This window comes from Lucilia cuprina, chromosome 6, assembly GCF_022045245.1.
Source record: "Lucilia cuprina isolate Lc7/37 chromosome 6, ASM2204524v1, whole genome shotgun sequence".
Taxonomy (NCBI): domain Eukaryota; kingdom Metazoa; phylum Arthropoda; class Insecta; order Diptera; family Calliphoridae; genus Lucilia; species Lucilia cuprina.
The window spans coordinates 24,059,367-24,078,711 of NC_060954.1; the positions used below are offsets into that span (position 1 = coordinate 24,059,367).

The 19,345-nt window shown below is 29.0% G+C and overlaps 2 protein-coding genes across 4 annotated transcripts in view; one reads left to right on the top strand and one right to left on the bottom strand.

Annotated features, from left to right (window-relative positions):
* LOC111688862 (serum response factor homolog) overlaps nucleotides 1-19,345 on the top strand; it is a 307,273-nt gene that overhangs the window by 62,356 nt on the left and 225,572 nt on the right. The gene's annotated exons all lie outside the window — the stretch shown is intronic.
* Nucleotides 15,789-17,636, bottom strand: LOC124420673 (tigger transposable element-derived protein 3-like). The gene has a single exon (XM_046954249.1). The coding sequence runs from the start codon at nucleotides 17,337-17,339 to the stop codon at nucleotides 16,848-16,850; it is 492 nt and encodes a 163-aa protein (XP_046810205.1). The 5' UTR covers nucleotides 17,340-17,636; the 3' UTR covers nucleotides 15,789-16,847.

Consider the following 19,345-nt stretch of genomic DNA (forward strand, 5'->3'; position numbering starts at 1 on the left):
TATCTTGTAGGCTATATACTTTAAATACAAGAATCCTTTATTATTATATCTCAACCTACATGTTTAAACAAAGATTGAAAACAATTTAATTCATTCCATAGTTTATGTATATATACACATTTATTTACCCCATGAACAAATGTATTCTTATTAATATTTAAATATATAGCTGGCTTTTAAACATAAAGAAAAATGTAAAATAATAGTAAAAAGATCTAAATAAGAACAGCAAATACTACAGTTTTTTGTTTTTACTAGCCCTATTCTAATATATTGTAGTATAGGTTTAATAATAATAAAAAAACAAGTAAGAGTGCTATATTCGGCTATGCCGAATCTTATATACCCTTTACCATAGTGTATTTTGAACATATTAGTTTTATAAATTTTTTCCCGACTACATTATTGTTACACCAAAAACAAAACAAAATGAACAACAACAACGCTAAATGAAATAAAAAACAAAATACACAAGGCATCTAAACCAACAGACATCTAAACATACATAACGAAAAACACAGAAAAACAAAATAAGCAACGCAATAAAACCAATCTACATCCAAATATACGAACAGAATTCACAAAAACAAAATACGCAACTCAATGACGCCAACAGCATCCAAACATACAAAACAAAATACACAGCTGAGTAAAACCAAATACATCTACAAACACGTGTACATCTTTTTCTAATATACAGTGTTGTTGTTGCTTATTTAACAAAGCATGAACAAATGTATTCTTATTAATATTTAAATATATAGCTGGCTTTTAAACATAAAGAAAAATGTAAAATAATAGTAAAAAGATCTAAATAAGAACAGCAAATACTACAGTTTTTTGTTATTACTAGCCCTATTCTAATATATTGTAGTATAGGTTTAATAATAATAATAAAAAAACAAGTAAGAGTGCTATATTCGGTTATGCCGAATCTTATATACCCTTTACCATAGTGTATTTTGAACATATTAGTTTTATAAATTTTTTCCCGACTACATTATTGTTACACCAAAAACAAAACAAAATGAACAACAACAACGCTAAACGAAATAAAAAACAAAATACACAAGGCATCTTAACCAACAGACATCTAAACATACATAACGAAAAACACAGAAAAACAAAATAAGCAACGCAATAAAACCAATCTACATCCAAATATACGAACAGAATTCACAAAAACAAAATACGCAACTCAATGACGCCAACAGCATCCAAACATACAAAACAAAATACACAGCTGAGTAAAACCAAATACATCTACAAACACGTGTACATCTTTTTCTAATATACAGTGTTGTTGTTGCTTATTTAACAAAGCATGAATAAAATATGACATTGTTTGATGAAATTTTCAGAGGTTGTCTCGGATTTTTGCTCATATCTCCGTTATTTACCTACCGATCTTCTCGAAAGCATGTCTAACAGAATTATTGAAGATTCGGATCTCGCCGATATCTGTTGTGCTATAAAAACTGATTTCAACAGACAGACAGACGGACATAGCTTAATCAACTCCGCTACCTATAACGATCCAGAATATATATACTTTATGGGGTCGGAAAATTATATTATAGAAATTACAAACGGAATGACAAACTTATATATACCCTTCTCAAGAAGGTGAAGGGTATAAAAACCAAAAAGGTAATAGGAACGATAATGAAACAAATGAATTTAACAAAACAACCACAAAATAATTCAATTTCATTTTCTCTTTATTTAATTCATTATTGTTCCTATTACTTAGTTTTTGATCTTTATCGTTTTGGGTTTTTAATGTTAAGATTAAAATATAGGCAAGATAAATTTACTGCTAAATTTTGTTTTATATAAACTCACCAGTAATCATTGTTCTCGTAGAGGTCTCTCTACTATGATGTTGGGATGATGTTGAATGATACAATTGTTTAGTGAATGAAATAGTAAAATATCTTGCTTATATAATTTTAGTTAGTTCAAAATGTTAGGGAGTCCCTTAATGGTTTTGGTTTTACTTAAAATATATAATTGTTAAAGAAATATATTAAATGTTTGAATAATTATGTAACATTATCTGTGATATTGACTGTGTTATTGTTTAGGTTTTATGAATGTAACAAATTTTGAAAGTTGGAATGAGGATAATTATTGATGATAAATTTTATATAATTTAGTTATTTATGGATAATAAAAATGTAAATTATCGGGTTTCAACGCTTATGGTTTCCCCACAATTCTCAGCCGGGATACGATATCCCAGAATATGCATTGGTTCTTACAGGTGTCTTATGCAGATATTAAAATTACTTATATATTAGTAATCAAAATGCATATTTTCTCTTATGCATAGGTAGGCAATATTAAAATATAAATATATTTTATGAATATAATATATTTAATTGCTCCCATTCGAAATATTTTTAGGATTTTTGCTAAAAATATTTACCCATACAAGCTATTGCATATTGCAGCTTACAGACAAATATAAAATGTTTTTACATGCAATATATTACGCAGCAACTCGCTAACATATTTGTAATACCCACAAATATTTAATATTGCTTGCCTATAATATAAAAATATTTTCTTACACAAATTATTCGAAATATACGTAAGCAGAGCATATGTATACATATGTGCCGACGAAAACGCGAAACAAAACGATAGTCGCGACTATGAGGTTATAATATATTTACTATCAAACTTAAATATTATTTAATATAGGAAATGACTTATGGTCTAAAATTTAACATTTCATGTTGGACTTAAAATATTATAAAATGTGAAAAATGTATGCAAGACATAACCAAATTTTATTTAGAAAATAATTGAAAATGTTTGTATCTTTGTATCGATAAATATTTATATATATGTATATTATGGGAAAAATGTATGCAAGAAATAACCAAATTTTAATTGGAAATTATTGAATTATTGAATGTATATTAAATTAATGTTTAATTTTTATGTGGAGTATTAAAATATATTTATTTGTATTGTTGTAAAAGATAATACTTATAATTAGAAAAAATATTTATACATACTTACTTAGAAAGTATATATGAGTATGCAAAAAATTACAAACAAGTGAAATGAAATGACAATTTCATTTAGATATTAAATGTAAATTTGTAAATTCGTGTTGATTGTATCAGGAGAACAAGAAAACCCTGCCAATGGTTACAATTTCTATCTAACTTGTAACCATAATGTTACAGCTTAACAGCTTACAATCTAATTTGATATAATCTGAGTGAATAAAAAGTGACCCCGTTCGGAAGAAACTGTTCCGCCTGTTTAATACTTACGTGATGTGTCGTTTCAAGTCACTTTTTTATAACATAAAAGTGCATAAAAGTAGTAAATTTCCAGTTTAGCCAATAAACAATAGAGAAACTGGAAAGTGTAATGATTTTTTACGCTTTTAAGTTATAAAAGCGATAAATTTTTTTTATTTCTCCTTTTTATATAGTTTTACACTCACTAATCTCTAACTGATTCTTATTATATATTAAACTATGTTTTTGATATAATAAATTTTGAATTAACACAATTTATTACAAAATCTAAATTTCACAATGTATCACACAACAGATCACAATGAAAGACATATATTTACTGAAATGTGCAAACACTTTTCCTTCTGAATTTTGAGAGCAAGAATGATTCTGCATTAAACTATGTATCTTCTTAGTGTATTAAAAAGTGTTCGTTTTTGAAATGTTTATTCTATCTACTTATTATCATTTAATTTTCCTTTTGGTATATTAAAACGCACTAAAATTTAACGAAATTATGATCAAAATTAGAAAGTAATGTACTATTTTGTTTTTGTATTTTTTTTTTGAACTTAGCACTGAGAAATATAAAATTGAGCCTTTATAGTGATTATTTAGTTCATGTATCCAAAATTAAACTCAAATTTGCTGGCAGGGTATATAGGTGTTAATAAATTTACATATGCCATTGCCAACCTTTTGAATATACATGAGAGAGACTAAATAATAATGATATTTCTTTCCCTTCTCTCCACCACCAATTCAAGTAAAGCAAAAAAAATGACCTTGCGTAAACCATTTTTATGACGAATGTGTTTATACCCTACACCACTTTAGTGGGGAGGGTATATTGGGTTTGTGCTGATGTTTGTAACATAGAAAAATATTCGTGCTATACCCACCTTAAAGTATACCAATCGGCTTAGAATCATTTTCTGAGTCGATTAAGCCATGTCCGTCCGTCCGTCTGGCTGGCTGTCCATGTAAACCTTGTGCGCAAGGTACAGGCCGCAATTTTGAAGATAATTAGATGAAATTTGGCACACACGCTTGGCCCAAGGACGAAGCCTATTCAAAATGGTTAAAATCGGTCCATCATTTCGACTAGCCCCCATACAACCGTACCCCCCAAATAGGGCCTTTTGGCTTATAATTAATTTAAATGATGTATTATGTTAACAAAAGTCGACAAAACTTAGTTTTATAGAACTTTAAATGACACTACCGATTTTTGTAATGATCGAGCTTCATTTGATTATATCCCCCATACAAACTCCCCTTCAGAAAATGACTTAAAGGTCAAAATTCACTTACAAACACTAATAACACTTTTAAATTCTACATAAATAATATTGAAGAAGACGTAACTCCCCCTACCAACATCTTTAAGGATAGGGCCATATTTTGTCCTACTCCCCTTTGAGCCCTCTTGTAAAAAATCCTTTTTTTGCCAAAATAAAAGTAAAAATACTCCGAAATAAAGTTAAAAAAACAAACCAAATGCTTTATTTTTTAAATAATCCCCATTTTTAACATACATACTGACAGGTGTAGGGTATCATATAGTCGGCTACGCCCGACTATACATTCATACTTGTTTTGTTATAGCTTCACACATATTTACATATATATGGATATTTACATACATACATACATATATACATACGTACATACATACATACTTACTTATTTAAGTTTGACGACTACCGTTTTGTTTCGTGTTTTCGTCGGCACATACATATGTATATATATCATACACCGGCGTATACCCAGCTAGCATTTTTTGAAATTCTTGATCACATTCGAGTCTCATATATGACTCTTTTGCACGATTAAAATGATCATATATGCCTTCATTTTCTGATCATAAATAATACATTCGTTGGGAGGAAATGGTACCCTACGCGCGACTCTTCTAAATGAGTCATTTATGAGCCCCACTTCTGATCAATTATTTTTTAATCTTTTTTGAGTCATTAAAGAGCCAAATAACTGGTCGTTTTTGAGTTATTTCCGACTCATATTATAGTCGTTTTTAAGTATTTTTTGAGTAATAATTATGTTTGTTACAGACAAATACAATAAATACAGAAAACAGTTATTTATCAACCGACTTCGCGAAATTTAACTGCAAACTAAATTTATAAACAATCATATTTCAAACACCTGGATGACATATTTATGATCAAATAAATTCGATTTTAAACATTAATTGAAATTATTTTGACTTAGTTTAATGATTAGTCGCCTAACTATCTTTTGTGGGAGATCATTAAACATATAAAATTATTATAATTAAAGCATAATATAATTTCAATTTCCTTGACAGAAAACCGACTTCATAAATATCACACAAATTGAAATACTAATACATTTAATTTTATAAACGAAATGATAATTATATCAACTCATTTTAGGCCACACAAAATGTTTTGCTAACTCTTCCAAAAAAGTCTTTTCTAAGCCCCATTTCTACTCAGATTCGCCACATTTTTGAATCGTTTTTGAGTCATTTTTAAGTGTATGTGTTGCTATTTCTTTACAAATAAAAACAAGGAATAATTTTATATCTTCCAACTGCTTGAAATATGAACACAAATTAATCACTTTTAAATCATCAGAAGGAGTCTAAAATGACTCAGTTTACTGATTAATCATCCAACTTCCAAATGCTAGCTGAGTAGAGAGACAGATGAAAAAAATCACCACTACACACACAGTATTGGTATTTTTCAATGAAATCGCACTGAAAAAATATTTGGCTATTTTCAATTTTGAAGATTAAATTGCACTACTATAAATTTGGAATGTTTATAAACAAAATATAATCAATGGACATAAGAATGATAATTTCTACACATAGAAAGAACTTTTTAAATTAAAATGTACAAAAAAAGAATGATCCTTTCATTATTATGCATTCTAGAAAATTGTTAGGGTGTATGCTGTTTTTGTAAATTATGCTCTTGTTTTGAAGTTGTGTTTTTGTTTTTTCAAATTACGTTTGCAATTTCCGAAACAAAGCGACACACAGTGGTATAGGAAAAAAAAGAGAGAAAAAATTCGGTAACTTCTAAACGGTTAATCCGATTTAAATGAAATTTGGTATGCACAAAGAGGAGGTGTTGTCGAGTTTAGGTTTTGAATTTGGACCTTACACGCAGAGAAAAAATATAGTTGTGGTAACCATAATCTAAGAGCAACATATTATGGTTAGAATTATGGTTAAATTTAAAACATATTATGATCATTTTTACTATCAAGAAATATCATATTATGATCATTATTAGTATAATAACCTATCATATTATGATTAAATATAGTCCGAATATTTAATTATAATATAGTGATAATGTGATGTTGTAGCATCATATTGTAGTTTCAAGCAACCACATTATGGTTTCATGTAATCATATAATGGCTTCAAGTAATCATATTTTTGTTTCAAGTAACCATATTATGGTTACAGGTAGTCACATGTCTTCATGTAACCATATTATGGTTACATATTAAACATAATATGGTTAATCTTATGTGCTCGGCGTAAAATGTAATTATTTATTAATTTTTTTTAAACAAACAGAAAACTTCCAAGCACTGATATTCCCATAAAAAATATATATCTACACTTTCAAGCCAATAAACAATATAATTTTTTAATTATTAATTTCTTCTTTTATTTTTAGATAGTATTTATTTTTCACAATTATTTTAACACTGCATTTGATTAACAATTTATTTAATCCGATCTAGTACGGATAAAACATACAACTGATATAAAAATGGCGATACCAAAATATTTTTAATAGTAAAGGTATTTTACTTATATCTTAAACATTATATGGATAAACGTGTAAAATCCTACCATTTAATGGTTATTTGATAGTTAAAATGATTCTAAAGAATGTATTTTGTTTACATAATTATCATTATTTATTTGTTGTAAAAATAATTATTTTTCAGAGAATCATTCTCAAATTTATAATTGTCATAAACATATAAATGTTTTCAGTAACTAAAATATTGATGAAGTTCAATAAAAATGACAATTGTTTGGTTATGACAACAAATTATTGTTACAAAAAACATAATAGTTTAGTTTTCCTAACCATGCCGAACCATGTTTTTTCTCTGCGTGTATAGGCCAACCAGTGGCCCGGCGGGGGGTCCTCAAATTAGGACACCTCGGCTATGTTAAATTTTTAAAACGATCCTATTTCTTCATTTGAGTTAAGATTTAAAAAAAATCGTATATAGAATCTCCTCATCGAGCACTATAAAAAATGTGGTAAATTATCTCTTATAGTTTAGGAGATATTCGCATTTGAAAATTAAAATTTTTAAATTTTTACCGTCCTTACTTTAGTTTTTTGATAATAGCGGGTCCAAATATTCCCGATTTTCGCCATTTTTTATTCGTTTAACAACAAGTTTATATATCAAGCAGTGAAAGAATTATGTAAAAATCATGACTGAGTCCAAAGTTTTAATTTAAAAATTAAAAAAAGGCGATTTTTTGCCATTTTTTTGATACCGAGGGGACCAGGTCCATCCAAAAAAACATATTTTTTATCGAAAATTAAATTTTGAGCAAAAATTCTCAAATCGCATAGTCGATATCAAGTTATAGTGACCTGTTTTATATGACCAAATATGTTCTTAATCATTTTGTAACGGGTTTCGATAATCCCGCCCCTGGTATGGATATAATAGGCAAAAAACCAAAAAAATCCCATTTTTGGGATTTTTTAAAACACTTTTAAGAATGCCGGGATTTCTAATAAGAAAGTTCGAAATTTTTATTTAATTTTGGATTTTGAGTAAAAAAATCTACCTAACTGTAAAATTTCATCAAAAAAAATTTATAAATAAAATTTTTATTGCAATTTGAAAAATTTGTGTCTTCGCAAAAACTGATTAAAAAACATTTTTTAATTTTTTTAAAAAGTATTCCGCGAATTTTTTAATTTTCAAAAATTTATAAATAAAATTTTTATTGCAATTTGAAAAATTTGTGTCTTCGCAAAAACTGAATAAAAAACATTTTTTAATTTTTTTAAAAAGTATTCCGCGAATTTTCAAAAATTATATACAAAATTACCTTTCCATTGATATATAACATGCCTACCTAATGTTTTTTAAGTGACAAATTAATTAGGGAAAACACAACATCTTTTAGAGAATTTACCTACTTAGTACTATTATTTTCATCCATAAGGTTAACTCTTAAATTTGTTACATATATTAAAAAATGTTCAGGTATTATTTTTATACCCACCATCAAAAAAGATGGGGGTATATTGTTTTTGTCATTCCGTATATTTTTCTTCTTTTATTATACCCTACACCCCTTTAGTGGGGAGGGTATATTGGGTTTGTGCTGATGTTTGTAACGCACAATAATATTGGTCCTATACCCACCTTAAAGTATTCCAATCGGCTTAGAATCATTTAAATAATGATAATTTAGAATAATGATTCTTTAGAATCATTTTAACTATCAAATAACCATTAAATGGTAGGATTTTACACGTTTATCCATATAATGTTTAAGATATAAGTAAAATACCTTTACTATTAAAAATATTTTGGTATCGCCATTTTTATATCAGTTGTATGGTTTATCCGTACTAGATCGGATTAAATAAATTGCTACTCAAATGCAGTGTTAAAATAATTGTAAAAAATAAATACTATCTAAAAACAAGTAAGAATGTTATAGTCGGTCAAGCCCGACCATATAATACCCTACACCACAGTGTATTTCGCGGAATAATTAGTTTCCTTCTAAGTTTTTAATTAAATATTTTAAAAGTTAAGAAGTACTTAAGCCCTCCCGCCACGCCACGACTTATTCCAAGGTAGAGTAAATATGTTATTTCGCATATTTGATGTCTGTAAAAAATATATTTAAGGTTAAATATAAAATTTAAGCAATTATTAAACTTTATCGTTTCTAAGACATCAAGGCTAGTATAAAACTTGGTTTGGCAGGTTTTTGTCCAGATACGAGTCTATTAAACACAATTTTGAACTTAAAAGCCCTATTCGGCGGGTTCAGTTTTATGGGGGCTAGGTTAATTAATGGACCGATGTAAACCATTTTCAACAGGCTTCGTCTCTGGTACAATAGAAGATCGAGTGCCAGATTTTATTGAATTATCTTCAAAATTGCGATTGTAGTTTGATTACAATTTTTAAAAGCTCTATACGAGGGGTTCAGTTGTATGGGGGCTAGGTGAAATAATGGACCGATGTTAACCATTTTCAATAGGCTTCGTCTACGATACCATAAAAGATCACGTGCCAAATTTCATTGAATTATATCCAAAATTGCGATCTGTAGTTGTATGGGGGCTAGGTGAAATAATAGACCGATCTTAACCATTTTCAATAGGCTTCGTCCCTGGAACAATATAAGATTATGTACCAAATTTCATTGAATTATCTTAAAAATTGCGACATGTAGTTTGATTACAAGGTTTTCATGGACGGACGGGCAGACGGACGGACATCGCTAAATCGAGTCAGAAAATGATTCTAAGCCGATTGGTATACTTTAAGGTGGGTATAGGACCAATATTATTGTGCGTTACAAACATCAGCACAAACCCAATATACCCTCCCCACTAAAGGGGTGTAGGGTATAATAAAAGAAGAAATTAATAATTAAAAAAATTATATTGTGTTTATATTGGCTTGAAAGTGTAGATATATATTTTTTATGGGAATATCAGTGCTTGGAATTTTTGTGTTTGTTTAAAAGAAAATTAACAAATAATTACATTTTACGCCGAGCACATAAGATTAACCATATTATGTTTAATATGTAACCATAATATGGTTATATGAAGACATATGACTACTTGTAACCATAATATGGTTACTTGAAACAAAAATATGATTACTTGAAGCCATTATATGATTACATGAAACCATAATGGAGTTGCTTGAAACTACAATATGATGCTACAACATGACATTATCACACTTCATAATTGACCCTACCCCCCATTCTAAGTCCTCTTTATAAAATTACTTAATAAATATATATATATATATATATATATAATATATATAAATATATATATATATATATATATATATTATAAATATATATATATATATATATATATATATATATATATATATAATATATATTAATATATATATATATATATATATATATTATATATATATAATATATTATATATATATATATATATATAATCTAAAATCAGTTTCTTAAATTTTATAAGGATGGGTCCATTATTGTCTAACCCCCCAAATAAGGTCGCTTTAGAAAATGAATTCATCGCTCACTACTTCAAAATTCTACATAAACAAGTTTCGCGCGATCCAAAATCTCCCTATCAAATTTTATAAGGATCCTTATTGAAAGTAAGAATATCGGATCTCGTTTTCGCCTAGCCCTATTATAAGGCCCCCTTCTGTAAATAACTTTATCACTAAGAATTGTATCAATAGTGGTGAAATTTAACATAAACATGTTTAATGAGAACTTAAATCTCTCTTTTTTATAAGGATAGCCCAATTATTTGTGCTACCCTCCCACATAAGGTCCCCTTGACTTTAATGTTCATATCTGCTCATAACATATATATAAAGCAATAAAATTCGACATAAAAAAGTTTTATAGGAACTAAAATTATTTTCTTGAATTTAATTGACCTTACCAAGGTCCCCTTCTGAAAATGACTTTAAGACTTATTACTGACTCAAAAATGTGTGTACATTAGTAAAATTCTACATAACAATGAATGATTTGATGGTGGGTATATAAGATTCGGCATGGCCGAATATAACACTCTTACTTGTTTCAACTGTAATGATTTTTACCCCCTATAGGTCACTTTAAAATTCATTACATAAGGAAACGTTAGACATATTAGGTAGAATATCATAACCCTTTAAAAAATAATTTAATTTAAGTACCTGCAATTAATATATAAGACAGGTTTATATCTGTTTGTAATTATTTGTAATTTTCTAACCATGGCGATCGTACTAATTTTATTTGAACAGCTCCTTTTCAAGATAAAGTCAACTTCTTATTGAAATATATTGAAACTGCACATAAAAATAAAGTGGATAAAACTGATATATGTAAAATTGAAAATTTTATAAAATCAGTTGATATAAAACTGAAGAGTGTTCGGTATTTCATTGCTAAATTTCGATCTACATAAACAAGTTTCGCGCGATCCAAAATCTCCCTATCAAATTTTATAAGGATCCTTATTGAAAGTAAGAATATCGGATCTCGTTTTCGCCTAGCCCTATTATAAGGCCCCCTTCTGTAAATAACTTTATCACTAAGAATTGTATCAATAGTGGTGAAATTTAACATAAACATGTTTAATGAGAACTTAAATCTCTCTTTTTTATAAGGATAGCCCAATTATTTGTGCTACCCTCCCACATAAGGTCCCCTTGACTTTAATGCTCATATCTGCTCATAACATATATATAAAGCAATAAAATTCGACATAAAAAAGTTTTATAGGAACTAAAATTATTTTCTTGAATTTAATTGACCTTACCAAGGTCCCCTTCTGAAAATGACTTTAAGACTTATTACTGACTCAAAAATGTGTGTACATTAGTAAAATTCTACATAACAATGAATGATTTGATGGTGGGTATATAAGATTCGGCATGGCCGAATATAACACTCTTACTTGTTTCAACTGTAATGATTTTTACCCCTATAGGTCACTTTAAAATTCATTACATAAGGAAACGTTAGACATATTAGGTAGAATATCATAACCCTTTAAAAAATAATTTAATTTAAGTACCTGCAATTAATATATAAGACAGGTTTATATCTGTTTGTAATTATTTGTAATTTTCTAACCATGGCGATCGTACTAATTTTATTTGAACAGCTCCTTTTCAAGATAAAGTCAACTTCTTATTGAAATATATTGAAACTGCACATAAAAATAAAGTGGATAAAACTGATATATGTAAAATTGAAAATTTTATAAAATCAGTTGATATAAAACTGAAGAGTGTTCGGTATTTCATTGCTAAATTTCGATCGAAATTTTCTGATTGGCTGTTGGTGCTCCCTGTAAGCAGTATGAGGATTTGAGCTCAAAATCAAAGAGGAAAAGGTTATCAACTTCACTGGAAACCTTATCTAACGAAGAAGTTTCGGACACTTTTAAAGCAATGTTAAGAAAAGAAAAACAGCCTTTGGATGCCATAAAAATTGCAAATATTCTTTCAATCGCAACACCAAGACTACTAAAAAGAATTGTAAAGAGTATACCCACACTATCATCCGATACAACGTTTACTGAGGAAGAAGCTATTGCGCTTATGATGCAGCTGGGATTAAGTCGTGATAACTACATAACATTAAGAAAAGCGCTATCTGAAAAAGGAGTGGATGTTTTACCATCATATGACAAAATAAATAAAAAGAAGAAAAGCATTATACCATCTCCTATTGAAATAACTGATCGGAAGGATGTTATTGGACTCGGCGCTCTACTCGAAAATACTGCTTTAAGGATTGCTTCTGACTTTTCTTCAGACCAACTAAAAAAAATAAATTCTTGTGATCTTCAACTCATTTGTAAGTGGGGATGTGATGGATTATCAGCACTCTCGGAATATAAACAAATCAACACAAGTGAATCATCTTCCGAGTATACAAGTGTATTTATGGCATCGCTAGTTCCATTAAGAATTCGAAAGTATGCTGACAGCGATTCTCCATCAAGCAGTTTCGATGATATTTGGAAGAATTCGACTCCATGATCGAAAGCTTTTAGTAGGCCAATAAGCTTTGAGTATATAAAGGAATCTAAAAGAACAACGCGGAAATTAAAAACTGCTTCAATACGATAAATCGTATTGAAGCAGAAATTAAAAACTTGGAGCCTATAAGAATCGAAATAGAAAATTATTCGTTTAACATGTCCTATGATTTAAAACTTACAATGATTGATGGGAAAGTTGGAAATGCCATTACAGTAACATCATCTACTTGGTACTGCTACATATGTGGTGATAAAAAATCAAAATTTTCCAATATTTCCAAAGGTCAATAAATGAGGAAACATTACAATTTGATATCGACTATGCGATTTGAGAATTTTTGCTCAAAATTGAATTTTCCATAAAAAATAGGGTTTTTTGATGGACCTGGTCCCCTTGGTATCAAAAATTTTTAGGTTTTGTTTCATTTATCGTATTTTATGTAAAGTCTGCTTTCCAAAAAGTATAAATTCTATATACATCTTCTTAGAAACTTTTTAGATAACTTTAAATGAAAAAGATGCTTTTTTCCAAAAAAAAAAAAATGGAAAAAATCGCCTTTTTTAATTTTTTAAATTAAAATGCCTATAACTTTGGACTCAGTCATGATTTTTACATAATTCTTTCACTGCTTGATATATAAACTTGTTGTTAAGCGAATAAAAAAATGGCGAAAATCGGGAATATTTGGACCCGCTATTATCAAAAAACTAAAGTCAATATGATTTATCAAATTTTTACCGTCCTTACTTTAGTTTTTTGAAAATAGCGAGTCCAAATATTCCCGATTTTCGCCATTTTTTTATTCGCTTAACAATATTTTAAATTTACGTGATAGCTTGTTCCGAATCGTCAAAGGTTCCTGGTTTAATTTTATTTAGCCTTAAGAGTGTTGATAGCCATCTCGTTCCGATGGAGGTTTATTTGGATAACCTCAATCATACACTGAAAATAAGATATGCTCAACTTTACGAAAAAATTTCGTAACTTCTATTTTCGTAATATTTACAAAAATTTCGTGTATAATACGAAATATTTTTTAATAAAACCCTTTTCTATTTTTACGAAAGTACGAAAACCGTTCGTAATATTTTTTTCTTAAATTTTAGCGAAATTAAACATAATAATATTAATTATATTATGATTAAATAAAACTACAACATTTTTATAAAATTTAAGAAAAAGTATAATATTATTCTCGAATTATTTTCATAAAAAATTGAAAATTCGTGACATTAACGCGTCCGGTTTTGACAGCCCTTTCAATTTTATAAAAATAAGTTCTTGTGAAATGCTGGAACTGGCAAAGAAGAGTGGGCTTCCGGTGCTCTTAAAGTCCACTGTATACATAAAATGCATGTACCGGACCATCGATGTACAAAAATTGCTGCATGGTAGACCGTCTCTAGTCTACCCAGTGGATGAAAAAGACCACCGTGAGATAAGGCCGTCAAGGCAGGTGCTCACGTTAAAACTCTCGACATGTCTACATGAAAAGATAGGGCAATTAACTGGCTAATGAATTATACTGGAAGTTCTTGGTAGTCAATAGGGTATTAAACTGGGTAATGAACGTATACTGGAAGTTCCTAATGGCCAAAATACTGTACTGGCCGTGAAAAATGTTACGTTCTTACAGGAAAGAAGAACCTGAGGGAACTTTATTTATAATAGGTATCGACCAGAACTCTATGGCTAGTCTTGCCAAGAATAAAGGTAGAGCTTACTTCGCCTCTAATGTTGTCATATTCAAAATTGGGAAGGTGCCGATTGGAAGAGCTGTTACAACAAGCCTTGAAAAGGGCACTAAAAAAATTAAGACCACAGTATCAGTAGCTACTACTGAAAACGTCGATTAGTCAAATCTTAAAAGAGAGAAAGTTAACACTAACTCGCCAAAAGAAAGTGCAGCTTAGCGCCGTCTTAGGGAGGAGGGATACTTTTCAATAAGTTCTTTACGGTGCTATCACATTGGTGAGATTCCATCAGGCCCATGCTGAACTCGCAGCTCACGCTCTCTATTGGTTGTTTGCCCTTTGAGGTTGGTTTTTTATTTACATTGCTTTTAGGGTAGCAAAGCACCTTGGGTTTCTGCTTTCTAAATCCGTTGAGAAACATAAAATCGGTTTGGATTCTACGAAGTTAAAAACAAAACCAGGTTTTTTGCACGCATCTCAAGATTTTGAAGGTGTTTTGCAAATTTCAAAAACATATTATTGTTACTCAAATCCACCTTCCGGAAAAATAATATTACTTGCTATGTATTTATTTCGTCACATAGTGTCCAAATACAAACCCTTTTGATAACTGTCCATTATTTTACTCTATATAATCCCCCTAAATTGGTATTTGGAGCTCATAATTATGCCAAAGTCCCCTCTGAAAATGCTTAAACGTCGTTAAATCCTTTATAAACACCTGTATTTCAATGGAAATCTGTGTTATTAACTTTAATGTCAACAAAAATCCCTTCAACATAAATGTTTTATTATCAAAAATAATTTAGATATACAGTACTTTTCGCTTATAGTCACAACCCTTAATTGCACACAAATTGATGACTGTATCGCTAAAGTGATTATAAACAAAATTTTTGTATATGCCACAATGTGCTTATAAAGAAAATCGTATATATTCATTTTTTGTGAATATAAAAAAAAAAAATAAAAATTCATGTTTATTAAAGAAATAAATATTATTTTTATAAATTCATTACATTAAAAAAATATTGCTTATATTATTTAAAAAAATCAGTAATTTTAGCCTGTTTCAGCTTGAGGATGTTGGTTACAGATGTATCTTCTATTTTTTCGAATAAAAACTTTGAATCTATATCTTGCTCTAAGCAAAAATGTCGCAAAATATCTACAGCATTTAAAATTTATTTAATAGAAAATCGTTTTTCTTCAACAAAAACTTCATCATTTGGATCTAAATCAGTTTCTATTGCATTTTTTTCTGCGATTATTGAGTCTAAAATTTCTTCATCGGTTATAGCTCCATGGCAAATTAAGTTATCATCACAATGTAAATATTCCGGAGAAAGATTTTCGATTTCGGTAACATCATCACCACATTCATAATGTTCGATAGTTGCTTCATTTGTTATATAAAACCAGCCTACAAAAAAATTAATTTATCATGAAAAATATTTAAAAAAATGCATATATGTATGTACATATACAACATACCTTTTTAAAACAATTGGCAATTGTCTCTGGCGTAATTAACCACCATCCCCGTTTTATAAAAATTAAGGCGTCATATATTGTAATTATTTTAAGATACTCGGCAACAGTTAAACCCTTTTCTATCGCACATAATTGCTTTTTAACAATAATTTGCCTATATTGATATTTAAAGGCATGTATAATACCTTGGTCTAATGGCTGTATTAGGGCAGTGGTATTTGCAGGTAGGAAATGGATTTTTATGTTCACCAGTTGTGTAGTTATTTTATGATATGCCGCGTTATCAATAAATAATATGATTTTTTTGTTATTTGCTACCATTTCTTGGTCTATCATGAAAAGTATCTCATTCCAGATGACAGTTGTCATCCAACTGTTTTTGTTCGAAAAATATGTTATCGGTATATTTTTATTTTTAAAACATCTTGGCTTTTTCGGATTACCAATACAAAACACTTGTTTATAGGAGCCAATTGAATTGCAAACAAATAAAAGTGTTAGCCGAGACTTTTGTGATTTCCAATCTTTTGCCTGGTCTCCTTTTTTAAAATATGTAGTGTTGGGTAAGGCTTTATAATAAAGACCACTTTCATCGGCATTAAAAAATGCAATCAGGTGAATATTCCTTTAATATGCCAGGTAAAAGAGATTGGAAATCTGCAGCTGCCAAATTATCATTTTCATTCGATTCTCCATGAATCTTGCCAAATTTTATATATGAGCGTTTTCGCCACCGAAATAACCAACTAGAATCTGGTTCAAACACTTCATCCAATTGAATGGCAAATTCTTTGGCTTTATTCATGATCATTAAACTTGTTATAACAGCATTTTGGCTACGCATATCGTTGAACCAAATAGCAAGAGCCTTTTCAACATTGGGATGCTCCCCTTTTCTTTGCCGTTTAGATTTCAAATTTGTTGACAGAGCCAGATCTCGAATTTTTTCCTCACTTTTTATTATTTTAGAAACTGTTGACACATCCACTTTGTATTTAATACTTAATTGTTTTCGTTTTAAAGAATTGTCTTTAAAATCGTTTAGCAAATTAATTTTTTGTTTTTTTGACAAATTTACCCGTTTACTCATTTTCTTGGATTTGATTTTTACAAAATTATAAAAAAAATTTCTTAATAGCTAATATGTCAAAATATAAAACAGTGTTATTTTAAATGTTCAACAGTGTAGCTTCAAGAAATTTTGGAGTTTTTAACCGAAGTGTAGGTGGCAGTAATATTTTAAACGATTTAACTTTTTAAGTTTCGTAAACTTTATTACCACATAGCGTTAAATGTAATGCTTACATTAGTAACAAAATCTGTTGTTCTTCTATTAGGCAATAGGTGACATTACTAGTTAATTTACGATACATTTTTTTGTCGTAGAAGTGGTTTGCGACTTTGAAAACTAATTTTTTAGAAAAAAATTTTTCGTGTGTGACAATATCGTGAAGTTTTTTCATATAACTTGACTTTTAATAACCACGGATAGATGGCATATATGTGAAAAGTGCTTATATAAACAATGGACTATAAAGTAATCTTTTTGTATGAAATTGATCGATAGAGACATTTAAATCTAATAAAATTGACAATATAACTAATGTGACTATAACAGTGATGACTATAAACGAAAACTACTGTACTCATAACTGGTGTATGGTATCTTCTACATTTTACTTGTTATACCCTCCACCACCATCAGTGGTGATGTAACACCTAGAAATATTTATCAAATACCCAACGAAGTATATATATTCTGGGTCCTTGTGAAATTCTGAGTCGATTTGGTATGTCCGTCTGTCTGTCTGTGTAAAACACGCTCACGTTAAAACTAAGCCAAGGAGATCAACTAAATTCACAGAAAATATTTATTGTTATCATAAGCAGTATGGTATTAAAAATCGGCTCACGACGTCAAAATTATGTGTAAAAATTTCGGACTACCTCGAACAAAATTTCGTATTTTTCGTAATTCTTCAGCTCTTTTCTCAGAAACTACCAAAGATAATTCGATGAATTTTGTCACACAAATGATTCACAATTTCCCATAGTCCCATACAAAGGTATCTATTCCCGGTTTATCGTTAATAACTCGCTCAAATATATCAATATAAATACAAAATTTTGTATGTGTCAATATAATATAAAAAAAATCATGCTACCAAAGAAGATTTGTATCGGTCCACAATTAGCTCCCATATAAGTAATTCCGAAAATTACTTAAACGCCCATATTTCATTGAATTATTAATTTATTTAGATATAATTCGACATGAATATGTTTTATGTATAAAAAATTTTCCCGGATCGGTCCATTATTGGCCATAGCTCCTATATATGGTTCACTTCTGAAAATTACTTAAACGCACATATTTCATTAATTAATAAAGCAATTAGAGTAAAATTTGACTTAAATTCATTATGTATGCACATAAATAATTACACAAAATTTTTTCTATTTGGTCCATAATTGGTCACTATTCCATATAAGGTCGATTTCCGAAAAATACTTAAACTCAAATTGACAATCAAAGTTTTCGGGATAATATTTGATATAAATGCGTATTTCTGAAAATCACTGAATACAGTACACACAGTTCACTATTAAATGATAATATATCGATAAAATTCGACATGAGTATGTTCTGTGTATAGTAGAGATGCCGATCGGGACTAATTTTTAAAAGTCCCGGGATTCGGGATTTTTAAATGAATCGCGGAATACCGATATCGGGATTCCGGGATTTTCAACAAATCATAATAATTTACCGACAAAAATAACATTTTCTATTTGATATTACAATAAGAATGCATTATGTACAGCTGTGTTCAAAAAAATGGGAGTGAGACAGAAAAATAATAGTGCAGCTTAATTTAAAAAGGAAAGATTTAAGGAAATCAAATATTTTTCACGATATTTATTTGTTAAATGCTTAAAATACAAAACAAATGTCATTTTGTAAATAGGTTTATTAGTTTTTTTGGAATTAACTTTTTTCGAAATCCATATCCGATTACGACTGTTCAAAAAAATAGGAGTACCGTATATTATCTTACCTAAGTTAGATTAATTTCCTTTATTCGTAGTAAATAT

What these genes read in the sequence shown, in the direction of transcription:
- LOC124420673 (XM_046954249.1), bottom strand. Translation starts at nt 17,339, where the DNA reads ATGAGTAAACGGGTAAATTTGTCAAAAAAACAAAAAATTAATTTGCTA.